This window comes from Achroia grisella, unplaced genomic scaffold, assembly GCF_030625045.1.
Source record: "Achroia grisella isolate CSIRO2021 unplaced genomic scaffold, CSIRO_AGI_Agris_v1 utg483, whole genome shotgun sequence".
NCBI classification, from domain to species: domain Eukaryota; kingdom Metazoa; phylum Arthropoda; class Insecta; order Lepidoptera; family Pyralidae; genus Achroia; species Achroia grisella.
Window position 1 is genome coordinate 1,856,597 of NW_026712886.1, and position 23,028 is coordinate 1,879,624.

The following is a 23,028-nucleotide window of genomic DNA, read 5'->3' on the forward strand; positions in this document are numbered from 1 at the left end:
TAAAAAAGAGCTCCAAGTTTCCACAGCTTATCAATGACTGTAATATCTTGTACTTCAATTCGATTCCTTCATAAATTCTTAAAAGTAATAATTTTTATGACACTTTTTTTGCAATGTGTACATTAAAAAATAATAATATTTCTAATTTGATATGGTATTGTATAATTGCTTCCTAAGGTATATAACTAGCTGATCTGATTAATTTGTACTTTATTATTACTAATATCATAAATGCGAAAGTAACTCTATCTATCTGTCGCACTTTCACGCCAAAACTACTGAACTGATTTAAAATTTGGTGCACAGATAGTCTAGTCCCTGAGAAAGGATATAATACGATAAAAGGGTTGTAAGGGTTGATGAAAGGTTGTATGGAAGTATCGTTATTTTTAGAGCTAGAAGCTTGAAATTTATTTGGGCTGTTGATTAAATATAAATAAACTAGCTACCCACCCGGCTTCGCACGGATGGGCATGTATTATAAACCTTCATCTTGAATCAGTCTATTTATTTAAAAAAAAACCCCTTCAAAATCCGTTGTGTAATTTTAAATATTTAAGCATACATAGGGACGGACGTACATGTAATTAATGATAAGACATTCTGTTTGTAAAAATTTGACCCTTAGGGTGGAAAAGAATAGGGGATGAAAGTGTGTTTGGAAATTTGTCCCTTTTAATGCTAGAACGATGTCATACATGTCTTATTTGTAAAAAAAAATTATCCAAGATCATTATTCCACGTGGACTGGATCGCGGGCACCGCTAGTTTATTATATACTATTTCTAACTTACTGGATTTATGCAGATACTAGCTATTTGCCCCGGCTTTGCACGGGTGTACATATATTATATATATAAACATTCCTCTTGAAACTATATCTATTAAAGAAAAACCGCTTCAAAATCCGTTGCGTAGTTTTAAAGATTTAAGCATACATAGGGACGGACAGACAGCGATAGCTACTTTGTTTTATACGATGTAATGATGTCAAAATTGAGCTCAGTTAGTGCTAGAAACATGTAGTATGTGCTTGCAAAATTGGCTTAATACTCAACCGAAATTATATAAGTATATACATAAAGTTAAATTTAAGTAATGTTTGTAAAAATATCATAATTGGGTTTACTTTACTATGTGGAAAAAGGTGTTTTATACCCTGTAATTCCACTGACAAATGTGGTCACGGGTTCAATTCCCCACACGGTACAAACATTTGTATCCATGAGTATGATTGCTTGTATCAATCTGGGTGTGTTATTTATTTATAATAATTTTCTATATATGTTTGTATTTATATACATATTATATATAGAACAATAGGATTGTTTGTATTGGTCTATGTGTATTCTAGTAAATTATCAATGCATTTCCAAAAAAGAAATGTATTTAGTATATCTAACAGTTATCCCATAATACAAGCTCTGCTTCTATGACGATATCGGTGATCTAGCGGTCTAGCACACCGCTTTACGACCGATGGTCGCGGGTTCGATTCCTTGCACAGCACAAACATTTGTATTCATGAGTAGGATTGTTTGTATCGGTCTGGGTGTTTTCTATGTATATTACGTATTTATTTACAAAAAAACATTATCTATATGTATCAGTTGTCTAGTACCCATAACACAAGCTTTAGCTAGCTTAACTTGGGTCTAGATGGCGATGTGTGAATTGTCCTGAGATTATTATTATTTCTCTGCTTGACTTGGGCGTAGACTGTGTAAATTGTTGCTTATTACTATTATATACACCTTTCATGCGTACATACAAGGCAGAACTAGGTCAGATAAAGATAGATATATAGATAATAATTATTTGTATACTTCAGTTACTCTGCAGGCGACTTCATATATCCCTCTGGTAAATATCTGAATGCTTTTGAAAAGAACTTAAGAACAAACGATAACAGATCTTTTACATTTGAGGATTATCGTTCTATGGATTATTACTGGGTTACTAATCCATTTGACGGTAGGTTGTATGATGGTAGGATGACGATCATCGGCGCGTGTTGACGGTGCGTTGCACTGATGACATACCGTCCACGAACTTGGTCCGGAACAGCACGTTTGCATTGTTGAACATGCCGTCTTTCAGCGACACGATTATGAACTGCGAGAACAAAATATATTGTTTTATTTCCAAATTTATATTTATTTCTACATTTGTTTACTAGGAAAAGAAAGACATAAAAGAAAGAAAAGAAAGGAAAGAAAGGAAAGACAGAAAAGAAAGAAAAGAAAGAATGAAAGAAAAGAAAGAAAAGAAAGAAAATATTATTTCAAGTGGCTCCACTGAAAATCAGCGCTGTAGTGACACGCTGCGGCACCAGCTGAGTGGAAGCCTTTTCAGCATAGCGAATTATTAGTTTTTAAGTTTTCTTTTTTACTCTGTACTCTTTGTTATGCTGAATAAATGATTATTATTATTATTAATAATAATAATATATTTTTCATTAAGTTTTCGACTCATCACGATGATTATTATATGTGAAAGTAAATTTAACACACTTTAATATTTAGTCAGTTTCTTAGTCATTAAATAAAATTATATAAAACACAGACCTGCGAGTGTTTGAAGTGTTCCTTGAGCATCTGTCCGATGTTCTGCGTGTGGGAGAGGTCTAGCGCGGCGTCGACCTCGTCGAGGATGTAGAGCGGCGCGGGCTTGAACAGCAACATGGCCAGCACCAGCGACAGCGCCACCAGCGAACGCTGCCCCCCGGACAGCTCGCCCAGGGACTCCTTCCACGTGTTGTTGAACCCCACCTTCACCTGCGACACGACACGCCACACTCAGAAGTGACTTTTAGAAAGAGGCTAATGGAAAACTACCCCTATCGAGTCATCTTCCCTGTGGTTTTTCTTAGACACCATTATCTCTACTCCTTACTAGTATTATAAATGCGAAAGTCTGTCTGTCTCGCTTTATACCAAAACTACTGACTGATTTATATTTAATTTGGTATACAGACAATCTAGATTCTAAAAAACAGCCTACTTTTCAATTCAAAAAAAGGGTTGTAAAGGGTTGAAAGGGGAGATTAAAGGTTGTATGGAAGTAATATCATTTTTAAAGCTAGAAGCTTAAAACTTCCCTTATGCTATTGATTGAAAATAAATAAAGGACAAGTGTTGTAAGGGGTGGAAACGGGAGACGAAGGGTTGTTAACTGGGAAAAAATAGTCATCTTGAAAACTAAAAGTTTGAAACTTATTAAAGCTGTTGTTTATATATATTTATAAAGTAGAAAGGGTTGTAAGGTTTTGAAAGAGGAGATAAAGTTTATATGGAAGTATCGTCGTTTCTAATGCCATAAGCTAAAAAAACTTTCATTTAGGCTATTGATTAAATAGAAATAAATATGGGGTACAATGAAATAGGGGATGAAAGTTTATAGAGAAAATAGTCATTTTTGAAGCTAGAACTATGAAACTTTTTTCTTAGATCATTGAATATTTTTTCTTTATTTGGCCAAGGCACAGTTAGTGTGCTACGATCTGACTTATGTAATGCATGTAGGTATATTGGTTTGGTTGTCCCGTAGGCGGGCGGGGTGCGGTACCTCGAGCCCGTGCAGCACTGAGAGCCCCGGGGGCGGGCGGAGGGCGGCCTGCGCGCCCGGCAGCAGCGCGCTGAAGATGGAGCCGAAGTCGCGGTTGACCTGCTCGCACGCGCCCACCAGCGTGCGCTTCTTTTTCTCGTCCAGCTCCGCCATCACCTGCACCAGCTTCGCGCGGTCCGCCTCCACTATTTTCTTCTTGCTCATAACGTCTTGATACTACGGAATTATGTATACTATGTTAATGACGTTTGTATGAGCAGTTCGTTAAAGAATAATTATATCTGTAACACTAATTGAGTACCGTCTACTGAGCATTACGCGTCCTAGATCCGTGTCACTTCACCTTACGTTTCTGCAGCTGCTGCAAGCGCTGCAGCCTTCACAGCCTATTGACCTCCTCCTCCTCGTTGCCGCTGCTACTGACCTCCTCCTCGTTGTCGCTGCTACTTACCTGGTCCTGGTTGCTGCTACTACTGACCTACTCCTCCTCCTCGCCGCCGCTACTGCCCTGCTCCTCCTCCTGCCGCCGCTACTGCCCTGCTCCTCCTCCTGCCGCCGCTGCTGACCTGCTCCTCCTCCTGCCGCCGCTACTGCCCTGCTCCTCCTCCTGCCGCCGCTGCTGCCCTGCTCCTCCTCCTGCCGCCGCTGCTGACCTGCTCCTCCTCCTTGCCGAGCAGCGTGTGTGCGCGCGCGTTGAGGCCGCGCGCCAGCTTGTCTCGCCGCTCCTGCAGCTGGTGCAGGCGCTGTCCCGCTACACAAGCACCGCGAGCTCCGAAGTCGTAGAGGCCGCCCGCAGCGCCGAAGTACTGCTTCTCGCTCGATATCCATGTGTGCTCGTTCTCTAATGCCTTTATCTATTTAAAAAATAAGATCGGGTTTGGCATCAAAATACTCTAGCGAATGCACTCGTACGGAATAATTAATTTGCATAATACCAGAGGGATTATGCAAATTATTGGTCTAGCAGATGCATCAAAACCGTCGTCGTCGAAGGTGTTGTGCATTCTACCGAATATACAGCGGACTGTGTTCTGAAGAGTCGTACGACATGATACCTACGGTTACCTTTTACCATCGCACCGCTCGCCATCGACAGGTAATTCATTCCGACACACTGAAACCTAAGTGGTGTCAGAAAATACGGTTTCCGAGGAGCTTAAATTGTGAAATCAACAACCTGCCTAGATTTTCACTAGAGACTACAGCATAGGGTTTTTCAAGAAAGAAATATTAAGATTTCTTAAGGGTCGGCAAAACGTATGTGACATCCCTGGTATTTCAGGTGTCCATAGATTATGGCAAAACCGTTTACCATCAGTTGGTCCATATGCTTGATTGCCACCATTGCATGAGTCTTCTGCGACCCACACAATCTGGATGCTATGATGTATAAATGACAAGTCCGTGCTGCTTTCCAACTTGATTTATTGAGTACACGATATTTGAGTGTGGACTGCTGCTTGCTTGTGAGTATTTGGTGTACTTAAAAGAAAATGGTATGCGTGGGCGTTATATGGACGCGGAGCGGTGTAAAATGCTGACGGCTGTACGGTGACATACCGTACAACCATCGTTATATAAAAAAAAAACAAAATAGTCAAATATAGAGAAACAGGCCTGTTTGCGATCGCAAATAGTCATATAATACATTAAAAATAAAATTCAAATTTGGAACGTCAAGCATAGAACATCGATGTTGGTTTGTTTTAGTGACATTTTTCGATTTTTTTGACTTCTCGAACATTCTGTGACGTCATTACTAAATTCAGTGTACAATAAATTCTAACCATCTTTTATTTCATTATTATAACAAATTAAACATAGCAATATTGCTCCAGCAAACAAGGCCAACTATATTATATGTAAAGGTAATAATAACACACAAGAGGATAAAAATATAAATATGTACCTTCTTCTCACACTCGGCGGCTTCGTTCTGCAGCTCCTTGATCTTATAGTCCAGCTCTTTGATGGCAAGCTGCAGCTCGTTGTTGGCGGCCGCCAGCTTCTCCTTCTGTTGCAGCAGGCGCGAGATGTCGCTGCTACGACCTGCTATCTCCGCTTTCTGCTTCTTTATGCGCAGTTGCATTTCTTTTACCGCTTCCTATGGGTGCAAATGTTTTATGGATAAATATGAAATGATAAAAGTTCGCAGATCTATGCACAGCTGGTACAAAACTATATATAGTAAAGTATTTGTATTAAACAGACAAAGTCTTCATTTGGACAAAACTTAAAACAGATATTTAACTATATAATTAATTTAATGTTATTTACAGCTTGTCAACTTTTGACGTTAGATGGCGTTACTGAACAATATAAAAGGCGCTGTTTTTATATATTGTTATATACTGTTTTTATATACCTTATATCACATCTTTACATAGTATAAAATGAATTCGCCTCCACTATAAACTACGCAACGGAATACAGTTTTTAGCAGTAGACCTAGTGATTCAAGAGGAAGGTTTATATGTATTACATGTACACCTGCGAAACCGGGGTGGGTAGCTGGTTGTTTTATGATTTGAGTTTAATATATTATGAAGTGATAGCGTAATAGTAAAAGTATTCGACAGAAAATCTTCACCTGGACGACACCTAAAACATATTAACATAACACTACTTGATGGATTTAAATTATTTTGTTTAATTCCGCTACAATTAGCATGTATGAGACGACAAATATTCGGTGTGGAAACTTGACTAGCGTTACGACCTCTAGTGGCGATCAAATTGCGACCGTTATTGAGTCTACCATATCACGACATGTTTCACCTCTGAACATGGCATCATTAGGCGTTAAATAGAGTTCGGATACAGTTCGACGTAAGAACTCGTAATAATCTTACCACAGCCTTGTCATGTTCTGTTTTAGCATCGTTCTGCTTTTGTTCAAGCTCTGCAGCAGCGTTCTGAGTCTCCTCGAGAGACTGTTCACTGTTAGCGACGGCTTGCTTCAGCTCCGCCACCTCGAGCCGTAACGTCTCGAATTCCTGCTCGCGTTGCTTCCAAGAGCTGCTGTGTAATTCCGCGTCCTTTTTCGCCTTCTTCAGAGCTTCCTCCGCCTTTTTGAACTCTCTGCAGATGATATAAGGTTCAAATTATGTTTAAATCACTTCAGACTTTGGCGACTATGGGACACAGTTACCTAATTACTTCAACATAACACTTTCAATTAATTCTCGAATTTAATGGCAAAATTACTATTTATTACAAATTTGGTGGAGTGAACAAAAGGTACGTTAGATCGATCGGTTGATATTTTCAAGTCTGTCACATTACGTTGCATATTTGAATTGGATGGGTGTGCGCTCCAATCAGGACGCTCCTTTTGTATTGCGTTTTGTTACTGCTTGGTACGCGACAGTCTACTAAGCATGTTTACTGTCCTCTATAAACTATGTCACCTTACCTTACATTCCTATTGTTATTTAAATCAAACCAAATCTGTATCTTATTGTTGCTGGTAAATGATACTATGTTGTTGGTACATGTGGTTTGTACATAAAAATATTGATCTTATATACTAAATGACAATAGGAAATTGTAAGGTGGGGTGACACAGTTTAGACACGGCAGTGCTTAGTACACAATATTGAATTTGTCTTACTAGGCATTGTAAAAAGCAATTATATTTTGATGTATTTAGGTAACTGTGTCCCATACTTATGATCTGTAATATATGTACATTATCTCAACCGACAACATTGTATCATATTTTTTTTTATGGATATTAATGGAATGGTGCACCCGCCTGCGCTAACGGATTACGCTGGCGGGGCACCAGTGGAGGATGATAAGATGAGCATGTGGTCAGGTTAGTTAGCCCATCGTGATAAATTCACCAAGATTTATCAAGATGGTTTCCAGGGGGAACCGCGTGGAGGTCAACCTGACATGCTGCATTGCTAGCAATAAGATCATCAGTCCACATTACTAACAATCCCATTTCCCCCCGATCGTATCATATTACTATCCAGCAATAACGACAAATCCCCCTATTTGTCGTTATTGCTGGATAGTAATATGATATAGAGAAGTATGTACCATTTTACCATGTAGCATGCAAAAGAAGGTAATAGGTTTATTATCCTAAATATGTATCTTTTGCCACAAGAGACCAGACGAACGGATCGCTTTTGATTATCCATACGTTAATTTATTATTTTTTATATCGAATCGAAACTACTCTCAAGTACTTGAGAGTAGTACTCACCCTGGTGACACTAAACTAAGTGTCACCAGGATGAGTCTCCCACTGACCTGTCGCGGTGTCCCTTGATATCTTTGACTTTAAGTTCAAGTTCCCGTGCGCGCGCCGCTGTCTCGCTCTGCGTTTGTTTGTCTCGCTCCACCGCCGCCGTTAACTCCTCTACCTGTAAATGCGTCATTACCGAAACCATTTTGTATTATATTATGTTAAAGCATGTTTAAGGTATAGAACACAAATAAGGTATAAATCTTATTGAGGGATTTTACGTTTCTTACCTCGTTCACTGAGATTTTGGTATGAACTACCTGAGATTTTCTCGAGAGACTACAGCATAAGGTTTTTCAAGAAGGGTATTGTAATATATATGGACGTGGTTAAAGGAAGTAATGGTGATCACTCTATTCTCCCAAATTTGAATTTGTATCATTGTAAATATGTACAATATTTATATCAAAAGAATACGAGCTGAGTTTCTTGTCAGTACTTCTCATCTCGAAATCGTTCCGAACTGACGGTATATTTAACATATCATCTATTACACATTTTTATAAGATGGGCCGTATGTTTGCCAATGTCGTAATACAAAAATAATGTAGTAACCTGTTGCCGCAGCGCCTGTATCTCTGCGTGCGTGTGCGCGTGCGAGGTGGTGGCCAGCCGCGCCTTGATCACTTCCAGCTCGTGAGACATCATGTCGTACCTATATAGAAAACGTATTTTTTTGTTTAATAAATGGTGAAATCGATAAAGGTAAGCGTGGATTGGTGAAATATTCGGGAATGAAAAAGATGATTGAAGTTAAAGCTGTCTGTAAAGCTTGCACGTATATAGCGTGTGGATAGTGGATACGTTGATGTGAGAAATAGAAATAGAAATAATCTTTATTCAAATAAACTTAATATAAGCACTTTTGAATAGTCAGGTTTTTTTATTCTACCGCTTATTCGGAATGCAGATTCATCACAAGAAGAATAAGCAAGAAACTTGTGTGTTGCTTTTAAATAAATATTGACTTACTTATGTTTAATTAATAACAAGGATTAGGCATGCGATAATCAACATAGAAACCGCTACGCACTTGAGGGAAGTGATAACTCATATTTTCAAATTCAAATTCAAAAATCATTTATTCATGTAGGACATTTTAGCCGCTTATGAACGTCAAATTTTTACATTATAATATTATTTTTTCCCTACCGTCCAGTTCGGTATATAGATCCAATTGAGAAGAACTGGCAAGAAACTCAATTGAATTACTTTTTTTTTTAGGTGTCACTATCGACGCACAAGCATATAAATTTACTAACAAATAAGTATTTAAAGGCACGTCGGCTACCAATGGTAAACAAGCTAACGGCCCAGCCAGTTTTATTTAATCCCATTATTGAAACCCTTTATCAATCAACATCACGGAACGTGGGCTTCAAAATAAATTGATAAATTCTACCAATAGTAGTTTTTCTCATACATTTTCCATGTTCAGAGATGTTATGTTGTAACTGGTTAATGAAGAAATGTTTTATATTCTAAATTTGTATTTGAATTTATAGTTCTTTTATATTACATTCTTGTTTTTGATACTTCAATTCGTTCATTCTATTCCTAATTGTCAGTAGTCTATATTAATATATTTTCTCCGTGTACCTAGTCTTTTTTGTTATTACTACAATATATAGATTTGTATAATATAGTATTGTATAAACTCACTTTTGTTGTATGGTTGCGTATTTCTCTGCGGTTTGTTGCATGGAATTCAGTTCTGCGGTGCAACTGGCCAGTTGTTCCTCAACCTCCTGCAATTGCTGTTCTTGCTGCTTCAGATCTTGTAGTTGCAGCAGTACTGACCCACCCTGGGTATCAGAATATAACTTCATTATCGGAAGAAAATGTATGAATGAAAAAAATGGCGAAGAGAGAGCAATACATACGCTTTTGTTAGTGAATTGATTAAAAATTGCTATGTGGTTAATTTATAGGCGGTCAAAGTGGAAGCGAGAGGTATACCAGCTAAATCTCTCTGCAATATTCTAAAAGATCTTGGCCTGTATCTTTGCAGGCTCGCGGAGGACAGCGTTTTCACCGTCGAGCGTGACGCAGCGGGCCGCACGTACACGTGCACGTCACGTACCTGCAGGCACGCGCCGCCGGACAGCGTGCCGGCGGGGTCGGTGACGTCACCGTCGAGCGTGACGCAGCGGGCCGCACGTACACGTGCACGTCACGTACCTGCAGGCTCGCGCCGCCGGACAGCGTGCCGGCGGGGTCGGTGACGTCACCGTCGAGCGTGACGCAGCGGGCCGCACGTACACGTGCACGTCACGTACCTGCAGGCTCGCGCCGCCGGACAGCGTGCCGGCGGGGTCGGTGACGTCACCGTCGAGCGTGACGCAGCGGGCCGCACGTACACGTGCACGTCACGTACCTGCAGGCTCGCGCCGCCGGACAGCGTGCCGGCGGGGTCGGTGACGTCACCGTCGAGCGTGACGCAGCGGGCCGCACGTACACGTGCACGTCACGTACCTGCAGGCTCGCGCCGCCGGACAGCGTGCCGGCGGGGTCGGTGACGTCACCGTCGAGCGTGACGCAGCGGGCCGCACGTACACGTGCACGTCACGTACCTGCAGGCTCGCGCCGCCGCACAGCGTGCCGGCGGGGTCGGTGACGTCACCGTCGAGCGTGACGCAGCGGGCCGCACGTACACGTGCACGTCACGTACCTGCTGGCTCGCGCCGCCGGACAGCGTGCCGGCGGGGTCGGTGACGTCACCGTCGAGCGTGACGCAGCGGGCCGCACGTACACGTGCACGTCACGTACCTGCAGGCTCGCGCCGCCGGACAGCGTGCCGGCGGGGTCGGTGACGTCACCGTCGAGCGTGACGCAGCGGGCCGCACGTACACGTGCACGTCACGTACCTGCAGGCTCGCGCCGCCGGACAGCGTGCCGGCGGGGTCGGTGACGTCACCGTCGAGCGTGACGCAGCGGGCCGCACGTACACGTGCACGTCACGTACCTGCAGGCTCGCGCCGCCGGACAGCGTGCCGGCGGGGTCGGTGACGTCACCGTCGAGCGTGACGCAGCGGGCCGCACGTACACGTGCACGTCACGTACCTGCAGGCTCGCGCCGCCGGACAGCGTGCCGGCGGGGTCGGTGACGTCACCGTCGAGCGTGACGCAGCGGGCTATATATACGTGCACGTCACGTACCTGCAGGCTCGCGCCGCCGGACAGCGTGCCGGCGGGGTCGGTGACGTCACCGTCGAGCGTGACGCAGCGGGCCGCACGTACACGTGCACGTCACGTACCTGCAGGCTCGCGCCGCCGGACAGCGTGCCGGCGGGGTCGGTGACGTCACCGTCGAGCGTGACGCAGCGGGCCGCACGTACACGTGCACGTCACGTACCTGCAGGCTCGCGCCGCCGGACAGCGTGCCGGCGGGGTCGGTGACGTCACCGTCGAGCGTGACGCAGCGCCGCCGCACGCGCGGGTGGAACGTGACGCGGCGCGCCGTCTCCAGGTCGCGGCACACCAGCGTGTTCCCGAGCACCCAGGCCACCGCGCGCTCCGCCTCCGCAGGGAACGACACCAGGTTCAGTGCCAGCTGCACGTTCTCCGGACCGCCGCCCTAAATATCGTGCCTCAGTAATATTTGTCGAGTAACTTACAAAGAAAATCTTTTAAATATGTTCTTTAGATATTGAATGAAATAAAAAATCACCCCATGGGCTGATCAATCAAGCCGCAGAAGTTAATAACATAAATTCTAACTGTTACATCTATACTACAGGACAAGAAGTCTGACATCTTAGTCCTCTGAAATAGCAACGTATAACGTGATGTCCGTAAGGTTATTCATATACATAGACTATTTTTACCGTTCACCATATGATGGTGAGCAATTAGCGTCATCATCAGCTTGTTTGGCATTCCAATTACATAAAAAACCCTTTAAAAGCCAAACAAAACTATCTATATATACTACGCAAGGAAATATTAGAACAGATGTAATACAAGATGTTTATCGTAAATTGGATTTGATTTGATTAAGGTCGAGGTACAGGCATAACATAAGGGTAAATGACGTACGATTTGTTGCGCGAGCCGCAGCGTGGCGTCGTCGATGACGTGGGCGGAGATCTTGTTGAGCGGGATGATGGTGGTGCGCGTCTGCAGCCCGCCGCGCTGCAGCAGCAGCTTGCTAGTCACCTCCGTGTCCACCACCACGTTGTACAGCTAACAACACACCACACTATCAAGCATTCACTCTAAACACTGTTTCCCAACCTTTAGTGCCATGCCTTAGAAATTCGCATGATGACATCCCCCCCCCCCCCCTCCCCCGCCATATAATTTATAATATAAAAAAAATTGTTCACTTAAGAAATTTAAATAATAGGTTTTAGAAGAAATCACTAGGAATTGTACTCCACAAAAATTCATATTCACATTCAATTTCCTCCCCGTAACAATCAAATTGGCGTGGTGGGGCTTGACGAGTGAAGTGAACGATCGAAGTGAACGAGCGAAGTGAACGAGCGAAGTGAACGAGCGAAGTGAACGAGCGAAGTGAACGAGCGAAGTGAACGAGCGAAGTGAACGAGCGAAATGAATGAATGAAATGAATGAAAAGAATGAATTAACTGAAATGAATGAAATGAATGAAACGAATGAAACGAGTGAAACGAGTGAAACGAGTGAAATGACTGAAACGAGTGAAACGAATGAAACGAGTGAAACGAATGAAACGAGTGAAACGAGTGAAGCGAGTGAAACGAATGAAACGAGTGAAACGAATGAAACGAATGAAACGAATGAAACGAATGAAACGAATGAAACGAATGAAACGAATGAAACGAATGAAACGAATGAAACGAATGAAACGAATGAAACGAATGAAACGAATGAAACGAATGAAACGAATGAAATGAATGAAACGAATGAAACGAATGAAACGAATGAAACGAATGAAATGAATGAAATGAATGAAATGAATAAAATGAATGAAATGAACGAAATGAGCGACATGAACGAAATGAACGAAATGAACGAAATGAACGAAATGAATGAAATGAATGAATTGAATGAATTGAATGAAATGAATTGAATGAATTAAATGAATAAAATGAATGAAATTAGTGATATGAGTGATATGAGTGAAATGAATGACATGAATGAACTGAATGAAATGAGTGATATGAGTGCTATAGAATGTTACATATGAGCAATACATGGTCGCCTATGAACGACTGAAGTGAACGAGTCAAGTGAACGAGCGAAATGAACGAATGAAATGAATGAAATGAATGATATGAATGAAATGAATGAAATGAATGAAACGAATGAAATGAATGAAACGAATGAAATGAATGAAATGAATGAAATGAATGAAATGAATGAAATGAATGAAATGAATGAAATGAATGAAATGCATGAAATGAATGAAATGAATGAAATGAATGAAATGAATGAAATGAATGAAATGAATGAAATGAATGAAATGAATGAAATGAATGAAATGAATGAAATGAATGAAATGAATGAAATGAACGAAATGAGCGACATGAACGAAATGAACGAAATGAACGAAATGAACGAAATGAACGAAATGAACGAAATGAATGAAATGAATGAATTGAATGAAATGAATTGAATGAATTAAATGAATAAAATGAATGAAATTAGTGATATGAGTGATATGAGTGAAATGAATGACATGAATGAACTGAATGAAATGAGTGATGAGTGCTATAGAATATGTTACATATGAGCAATACATGGTCGCCTATGAACGACTGGAGTGAACGAGTCAAGTGAACGATCGAAGTGAACGAGCGAAATGAACGAATGAAATGAATGAAATTAATGAAATGAATGATATGAGTAAAATGAATGAAATGAATGAACTGAATGAAATGAGTGATATGAGTGAAATGAATGAAATGAATGAACTGAATGAAATGAGTGATATGAGTGCTATAGAATAAATTACATGGTCGCCTATGAACGACTGAAGTGAACGAGTCAAGTGAACGAGTGAAGTGAACGATCGAAGTGAACGAGCGAAGTGAACGAGCGAAGTGAACGAGCGAATGAACGAGCGATATATAGTGAATGATATGAGTGAAATGAGTGAAATGAATGAAATGAATGAATGAAAAGTACAGAAAGATATAACAATTACATAAAGGTTATCTTAGAAATATATATTTTTATTAAAATAGTATAAAACACATTTAGTTTTTTTTTCGTTCTCCGGCTGTGGCTTACGTAATTAATGAAATTTAAATATAAACAACTAGACTAACAGAAATTTTATCATGATCAAATTTGATTCAGCATATAATAGAAGCGTATATCTAAATTAATTTAAGATGATTCCTCTCGATATTTATTGATTTTGTTACGGTATAAGAAACATCATGAAATTTTGTATTAGTAGTACATCTTTTATTTAATATTTATTGACTAAATAAAATACATATATAAACTCACCCTACCGCCCGCCGCAGTTTCTAGAGCAGTGCAGTAAATCGGATCATTCACTTCTATGAGTTTGCATATTGTACCTGTAACAGAGTTTAAACAGATTACATTAATAATTTGATCATTGTCAGATCGTCACAATGACAAGTCACAATCGGCATTACATGATTAAAGGTATGCTACGTAATGGAATTTGTTGCAAAGATGGAGTGCTTACCTGCCTCAAAATTGATTATTACATTGTTAATGTGTATTTATTTAGAAACATGTATGTATGTATAGAAGAGCAATACGCGAGAATCTTACTCATTCTTCTTATGATGAGTCTGTGCTCTGAATGAGTGGTAGAATAAAAAAAGGACTATTAAAAAGGGCTTATCCCGCCAGCGCGCGCTGCTGCTGCTGCAGTAATAGGAGTAGTAATAGATACCTAGGACGCGGCGGGAGTCGAACCCGGGCTGCGGCGGCGTGTACCGGAGGTGGCAGCGCTGCAGCCGCGCCGCCAGCGCGTCGGCCGCCTCGCGCCGGGACCTGGCGGCCCCGCCCAGCGCGCGCTGCTGCTGCTGCAGTAATAGGAGTAGTAATAGATACCTAGGACGCGGCGGGAGTCGAACCCGGGCTGCGGCGGCGTGTACCGGAGGTGGCAGCGCTGCAGCCGCGCCGCCAGCGCGTCGGCCGCCTCGCGCCGGGACCTGGCGGCCCCGCCCAGCGCGCGCTGCTGCTGCTGCAGTAATAGGAGTAGTAATAGATACCTAGGACGCGGCGGGAGTCGAACCCGGGCTGCGGCGGCGTGTACCGGAGGTGGCAGCGCTGCAGCCGCGCCGCCAGCGCGTCGGCCGCCTCGCGCCGGGACCTGGCGGCCCCGCCCAGCGCGCGCTGCTGCTGCTGCAGTAATAGGAGTAGTAATAGATACCTAGGACGCGGCGGGAGTCGAACCCGGGCTGCGGCGGCGTGTACCGGAGGTGGCAGCGCTGCAGCCGCGCCGCCAGCGCGTCGGCCGCCTCGCGCCGGGACCTGGCGGCCCCGCCCAGCGCGCGCTGCTGCTGCTGCAGTAATAGGAGTAGTAATAGATACCTAGGACGCGGCGGGAGTCGAACCCGGGCTGCGGCGGCGTGTACCGGAGGTGGCAGCGCTGCAGCCGCGCCGCCAGCGCGTCGGCCGCCTCGCGCCGGGACCTGGCGGCCCCGCCCAGCGCGCGCTGCTGCTGCTGCAGCTCGGCGCGCCGCTCGCTGCTGAACTCCACGCGGGACAGCTCGCTCTGATCACCACACATAACTTTCGTATAACACTCGTATTCACCGCGTAAGCTGTGGCCGAGTATGGTTCGGTTGACGTATGAGATTCCTCGGACACTACAAACGAAGATCTGCAGTCAAAACTTTCATGTAAATTTATATCCATAATAGTTCAGTTTGGTACTAGGTGACGTTGTGTGAATTATCCAGGGTTATTTATTTAAACAGCAGCAACACAATAAGGTATGAACTATGACAACTTACCCCTCTACAATGGCAACACATTAGAGGTACTACAAAAGTCACATGATGACGTGATATTCATGGCTATTAGATTGACCACCTGTTACATAAAAATGTAGATTTGTAGTCATATATACAGGACTCTCTTCAAATGATATCTCTTCAATGATGGTGAAATCTCGCAGTAGAACTAAGTAACCTAACTTCAAATTCCTCGTATCATATTCCATAACTTACTTTAAGTTGTTAGACATTATACCTTTAATTTTTCCACTTGTGCCTCGTGTTTGCCGATAGCATCTTGGTCACGTTGGAACTGCGAGCTACTGGATTTGAACTCGCGCTCTAACGTCTTCAGCCGCTCCTCTGCATGTTTTCTTTCCATCATACTCTGAGATATACGCGTCGAAGCTTCAGAGGCCTCCGCTTTCGCAGCTGTTTCAATAAACCATATAGTTTATTAAACATTTTGAATTTAAGTAATATTCATTATTTAAAGTTAGATTGTGGTTAAAGGAGATGATAGTGATAGGCGAATAGATTAGTAAATAAGGGCGAATTATGAATATGAATAAGCGAGTTACCCATGAGCTGGTCCTGCAGCGACTCGGAGGCGCCCTCGAGCCCCGAGCTGACGGCCAGGAACTTATCCTGAGCCTCCGCCAGCGCCGCCTCGCTGCCCGCGCTGGCCGCCCGCAGCTGCTCCCACGACGACGACACCTGCCGCACAAAACACCACCTTATCACTCACACAATAAGGACGGGATATCTTTGTCAGGTACAATTATAGGTTTGTTCTTTCCCAACATTGCAATCAATCACTTTCTATTTTTATTCAATGTTTAGATGGTAGATAATATCATATGGCATTAAACTCGTCATAATTGGAGCACCGCGTAAATAAGAATGCGAGCGCGGAACTCATCTGGGTCAACCCTCCACCAATTCATGTCCATACCAACCTCGCGGTTATCTATTCTTGAACGCGTGTCACCATCAATATTTTCGTACTCGCTTCGCCTCCGATGTCTTTGAAGCGCAAACTCACGCAGGTTCCTAAAATTCTGTTACGAAGACACCAAGTCTGGGTAGTATACCAGACCTCCTCTGGTTCCGCGTGGAGGTCCTCGCTCCACTCACCTGGCTCAGCTCGGCGTCCCTGGCCGCGAGCGCGGTGCGGTCGTCTGTGAATAGTAGCCGTGCCCGGCGCGTGGCGTCCCGTGAGGTCCTCGCTCCACTCACCTGGCTCAGCTCGGCGTCCCTGGCCGCGAGCGCGGTGCGGTCGTCTGTGAGCGCGCGCCGCAGTAGCCGCGCCCGGCGCGTGGCGTCCGCGTGCTCCACGACGACGACACCTGGCCGCTCGGCGTCCCCTTGGCCGCGACGCGGTGCGGTATCTTTGTGAGCGCGCGCCGCATAGCCGCGCCCGGCGCGTGGCGTCCGCGTGGAGGTCCTATTTCCACTCACCTGGCTCAGCTCGGCGTAATGGCCGCGAGCGCGGTGCGGTCGTCTGTGAGCGCGCGCGTAAATAAGAAGCGCGCCCGGCGCGTGGCGTCCGCTGGAGGTCCTCGCTCCACTCACCTGGCTCAGCTCGGCGTCCCTGGCCGCGAGCGCGGTGCGGTCGTCTGTGAGCGCGCGCCGGAGTTGCCGCGGAGGCGAGTGGCGTGCGTCGTGGAGGTCCTCGCTCCACTCACCTGGCTCAGCTCGGCGTGGCCGCGAGCGCGGTGCGGTCGTCTGTGAGCGCGCGCCGCATAGCCGCGCCCGGCGCGTGGCGTCCGGTGGAGGTCCTCGCTCCACTCACCTGGCTCAGCTCGGCGTCCCTGGCCGCGAGCGCGGTGCGGTCGTCTGTGAGCGCGCGCCGCAGTAGCCGCGCCCGGCGCGTGGCGTCCGCGTGGAGGTCCTCGCTCCACTCACCTGGCTCAGCTCGGCGTCCCTGGCCGCGAGCGCGGTGCGGTCGTCTGTGAGCGCGCGCCGCAGTAGCCGCGCCCGGCGCGTGGCGTCCGCGTGGAGGTCCTCGCTCCACTCACCTGGCTCAGCTCGGCGTCCCTGGCCGCGAGCGCGGTGCGGTCGTCTGTGAGCGCGCGCCGCAGTAGCCGCGCCCGGCGCGTGGCGTCCGCGTGGAGGTCCTCGCTCCACTCACCTGGCTCAGCTCGGCGTCCCTGGCCGCGAGCGCGGTGCGGTCGTCTGTGAGCGCGCGCCGCAGTAGCCGCGCCCGGCGCGTGGCGTCCGCGTGGAGGTCCCGCGCCGCGCGGAGGTCGGCCCCGCGCGCCGCCTCTGTTCGTTCCCGCGCCTGCAGCTCGCTCTCCGTCGCCTGCAGCGCGCTGCCGCTCTCCTATGGACGACACCACACACCACATATATCGTCTGCCGTGATATCAAATTACCGTGTATTTATATTATCTCACGAAGCTTCATACTATGTAAATTGTTATTCAGTAGGAAGGTAAAAAAATATGGCTCATGAATCATGACATCTCAGTTCTCCAGAATGACAAAGCAATAAAGGGTATAGTGTTTACCTTTCCGATTATTAACACAATAAAAAGTTAGGACAATAAAAAAAATTACCTCATCCAATTTCTTGTTCATTTCTGCAACTTTCTTATCCAGTTCCTTCACTTCCTTCTCATTGTTTTTTATAGTTTCCTTCTTGTTTTTAATGTCATCTTGAACTTCTGTGACCTTATCCTCTGCTTTCTTTGTACTCTCTTCTGCAGTTACATACCTAAACAAGATTATTATTATTTTATGACTTTAATTCCTTATGGTCATTTCTATCAGCTAACCAATGGCTAGAAACAAAAAGCGGTTGAAGGGCACTAATGAAAAAAGGCTAGTGCAACCTAGTCGAAACGTCGAGAGAGTACCTTTATTTGCCATAAAATTATTCGTGCTAAGACCCGGTTAATAATTTAAATGATGAGAAAAGGCCCAGGACAATGTAATTAATGATAATCAATGCACACAATTCTAAATATAATATACATAATATTGGAAACCTATGAGCCTCGTATTTGGTCATACATCCTCCTCGGATGTAGTGTGATATTTTGTAACAAGGGGGACAGCCAGAAACTTCATGTAAATTTTAACTATTAAAATGCGACTAGACGACAAACAAGAATTAACATAAAAATTACTTAAAAAAAAAAACTAATTAATTGATCCCTAGTCTCAATAAGATTTACTGAAAAAAAAAAAACAAAACAGCTTACTTCCATGCTACATATAGCCTAGTAAGATTCTCCAGTTCTCTAACGACTTTCTGATACTCCTGGAACTGAGACCTTTCATCCTGCAGTTTTTGAAGTTTTGGGGCAATATCCTCTCTTATTATCTGCAAATTAATAAAGTTTATTGTGACAAAAATATGCATATACCGGGTGTCCCAGAATTCAAGATTGAATAACCATAATGAGAAAAATCAGAACAAAAACTATCCATGCAGTTTGAAAGGAGTAAAAAAATAAAATCCTCAAGTAAGCCGATTTTTTGCTAACCCATTTTACTCAGTTCAAATGTTTTTTATTCACAAAATAAATTAACATTAACCAAAAAATGGTTAGTTTGACCAAATTTCTAAATCTTCTTAAATGTATGGGCATTTAAGAAAAACCTAGAAATTTGGTCAAACTAACCATCTTTCTATTAATATGGTTAATTTATTTTGTGAATTGAAACTGCATGGGATAGATTTTTTTTCTGATTTTTCTCATGATAGTTACAACCAGGATTGGTCACTACGTTTCGGCTTGACGTCGAGTTCTGGGACAGCCTGTATATTGCAAGACTATTTTTCTTGACTACAGTCAAAACTACTGAGTATAGAAAGCCAATATTTAGAGTTTAAGTTTTATTTTAAACTATAAGATGGCCATAAAGATAAAAATGAGGAATAACTGTAATTTTATAGTAATGAGTAGTCAAAAAAAATGTAACTAGGTAAGATGGTCTGGTCTTGACTATCATCACAACTACTATAGAAAGTCAAAATATGGACAAGTTTAGTTTTATTTTATAACATAAATGTAAATATAATTAAATCAATATTTATTTAAAAGCGCAACACACAAGTTTCTTTCTCATTCTTCTAGCGATGACAGACTCATCGCTAGAAGAATGAATCATTATTCAGAATCATTGGAATGCATGAGCGGTAAAATAAAAAATCTTCCATATTCAAAAGTGCTTATATTAAGTTTATTTGAATAAAGATTATTTCAATTTCTATTTTATAAGCTAGCTGGCATAAAGATAAAAAGGTGGAATAACTGTAATTTGTATGTCAACTAATATAGTAATGATAAAAGTTACAAACATCATTAAGCTCTCGTAACTTGGCATCTTTCTTCTCAATTGTCTTCTGTGCAGCTTGTTTCTTGGCTTCATACATCCTGGTGCCAGCCGCTTCCTCTACCATTGACAGAATCTGACAATATACAAAATGATAATATAAGGTATAAAACAATATAAACAAAGTGTTGGCGTCGGGGAGTGAAAGAGTGGACTGTTCTAGATTGTCCAATGCGTTTATTACTAGAGCTTATATTACAATATTTAGCCCAACATTAATAGTATGGAACGCTATGAAAATAAACTAAAGATGCGCGTGCGGTTGTTACGGCGTTATAAATCAGTGTGTGGCTGTGAGCGGCCGGCGGCTGCTACATTGTCCGATGCCGCGCGTCCCCGGGTCTCCCTGGGTCTCCACGGGTCTCACCGGGTCTCCCCGGGTCTCCCTGGGTCTCCACGGGTCTCACCGGGTCTCCCCGGGGCCATAATCACGCTCGCTGTTTATAGCTTGACCACAAAGTTATACTTACATACAGTAAACTTTGTAAAAAGACTATGTGTTGAAGAGAGATATAACAGTGAAATTATGATAAGAGGAATAACATCTTCATCCTCAAATGATTATAGGTATCACAAGTATGTAGGCACAACATTTCTTTTATTTCCATATATATATTTTATCTGTACCTTTTGTTTGTAATTAATTAATAAAGTATTTAACTATCTGTTGATACAAATGTTTGTGTCACATATGTCATACATTTGTATTCATGAGTATCTATGTATTTGTCTAGTACCCATACTACAAGCTCTGCTTAGCTTTGGTCTAGATAGCATTGTGTGAATTGTCCAGCGATATTATTAGAATTATATTTATACAATATCTAATTACTCTCCCCAGCTTCGCACTTGTACATGTATTATATATATAAACCTTCTTCTTGAATCACTCTATCTATTTCAAAAATTTGCTTCATAATGTTGCACTTTTATAGATTTAAGCATACATAGGGACAGACAGACAGCGACACTTGACTTTTATACTATGTAATGATGACTTATATGTACCTCAGGTGGTTTCATATTGAGCACTTTAGTGATCCGACCCTGCATGATGAGGAAGTGTGGGTTATTCACATTCAGCTGCACTGAACAGAACAGGTCACTCACTCTCTTATTCTGAACATTGATACCATTTATCAAGTATTTGTTCTTGCCTCCCATCACAACCTGAAAATATTGAAATTGTTGTATTTATACATCTATACATATAAATAAAACTAGCTGTCCCGGCAAACATTATTTTGCCATATAAATTAATAACGCTATAAAAAAATAGGGGTTGACGATAGAAGGGTGAAAATTTAGGATTGTGTGTATTTTTGTATGTTGTATTATAAAAAATAGAAACAAAAATTTTGTCTAAAAAATAAAAAAAAAATATAGGGGTGGACTACCCACCCCTAACAATTAGGGGGATGAAAAATTGATGTTGGCCAATTCTCAGACCTACACAATACGCTCACTAAATTAAATTTAAAACACACAATTAAAATTAAATTAAAATTAAAATTTCATGAGAATCGGTCAAGCCGTTTCGGAGTATGGGAATGAAAACTGTGACACGAGAATTTTATATATAAGATGGGAGAGTCTGTTTGGAATATTGAAATAACTGTTTTTTACCAGTTTGTTCAGTTGAAGACTATGAAAAGATAGTTATATTCATATGCATGTAGTAAACTAGAACCCGATGATTAATCAAAACCTTTACCACAAGGTGTTACGTCATGGGTAGAGTGTGATTCCCAGCAAAATCATCTTCATTTTTGGTGGTCCTGATTAATCATCGGGTTCCAGTTTACTACATGCATATGAATATAAATATGAAATGCACCAAAACAACATTTTTTACACTTTTTATCTGTGTCTGTGTGTTCCAGCTAATCACTAAAAAGGCTGGACCGATTTTGACGGGACTTTTTTTGGCAGGTGTAATAAGGATTAAATTAGGCTACTTTTAGTTTAGAACATGTTGGACTCCAGTCTCCGCAATTAGCCTCTCATACGGGTTGTTGTGCGTAAAGTTAGTTTAGAACAATAAAGATACATTCCATCCAGATGGAATTCACATGTACAGCATCTAGAAAAAACCTTTACCAACCTGCCTAGTGACAGTGATTTCATCATGATTTTCATAGCCGATGGGGCACTGTCTCTTATCTCTATTATCAAATGTGATGCTGACTGTGGCCTTGATGATTCCAGCTTGGCCATGCTTGTATATCAACTCTTGAAGACTTCCAGCTCGTACCTATAAACAAAACATTCCAGTTGGCGGGAGTGTAAACAAGACATGGTTATAAAAATTTACATTGAAAAACAACTCACATTGGACAAATTCGTTATTCCCAGCACGAAACATATTGAATCCAATATGTTCGATTTTCCAGTGCCATTCAGACCAGTAATAGCATTAAATTCGGGATCGAAACCGGTGACTTCAACTCGGTTGCCATATGATTTAAAACCGTCCAGCACAATAGTCTTGATATACATATTTGGACAGTTAAACACTCACAAACACAGTAAAAATCACATCACAACACTTTTCAAATAAGTATTTATTATAAAACATGAAATTTTCGAAGAGCGGGAACCGTTGGAATATGGGTATACATTTATTTTTTTATAACTGAGACCGACTGACGTCCCGTAATCGGTATGACGTTTCCTGTGAGATCATCTTGACATTACAAAAATGCCGATTTATACTAATTATATATTTAAAACTACGTTTTGTCAATATAGACAAACCAAATTTTTTAATATTTTTGTTATATATTTTAATTATTTAATAATATTGTTAAAATTTAATTTTATCAACTAAGTAAATAATCACTACAATTAACTTTCTTGAGTGTTGTGATGTCGAGGTTTTCGTGTCGCATTGAAACTGTCAATGTCAAACTGTAATCAGTGTCAACTCTACATGAG

The 23,028-nt window shown here is 42.6% G+C and overlaps 1 protein-coding gene across 1 annotated transcript; it reads right to left on the minus strand.

Moving 5' to 3' along the window:
• Positions 1 to 1,371: 1,371 nt before the first annotated feature.
• On the minus strand, positions 1,372 to 22,712 carry LOC131845733 (structural maintenance of chromosomes protein 2). The gene is made up of 22 exons (XM_059194826.1): positions 22,423 to 22,712; positions 22,196 to 22,345; positions 21,100 to 21,261; positions 20,057 to 20,167; positions 18,954 to 19,075; positions 18,307 to 18,463; positions 17,879 to 18,070; positions 16,326 to 16,461; positions 16,001 to 16,176; positions 15,338 to 15,521; positions 14,273 to 14,346; positions 11,867 to 12,013; positions 11,184 to 11,405; positions 9,491 to 9,633; positions 8,384 to 8,483; positions 7,834 to 7,946; positions 6,420 to 6,648; positions 5,477 to 5,671; positions 4,221 to 4,421; positions 3,568 to 3,783; positions 2,568 to 2,777; positions 1,372 to 2,115 (listed from the first exon to the last, which is right to left on the minus strand). The coding sequence occupies exons 1-22, from the start codon at positions 22,588 to 22,590 to the stop codon at positions 2,002 to 2,004; spliced, it is 3,522 nt and encodes a 1,173-aa protein (XP_059050809.1). The 5' UTR covers positions 22,591 to 22,712; the 3' UTR covers positions 1,372 to 2,001.
• Positions 22,713 to 23,028: the final 316 nt, after the last annotated feature.

What these genes read in the sequence shown, in the direction of transcription:
- LOC131845733 (XM_059194826.1), bottom strand. Translation starts at nt 22,590, where the DNA reads ATGTATATCAAGACTATTGTGCTGGACGGTTTTAAATCATATGGCAAC. An exon ending in GAATAACGAATTTGTCCAAT is followed by an intron (nt 22,346 to 22,422) that starts GTGAGTTGTTTT and finishes TTTTGTTTATAG; the next exon opens with GTACGAGCTGGAAGTCTTCA. An exon ending in AAACTGCGGCGGGCGGTAGG is followed by an intron (nt 12,014 to 14,272) that starts GTGAGTTTATAT and finishes GTGTGTTGTTAG; the next exon opens with CTGTACAACGTGGTGGTGGA.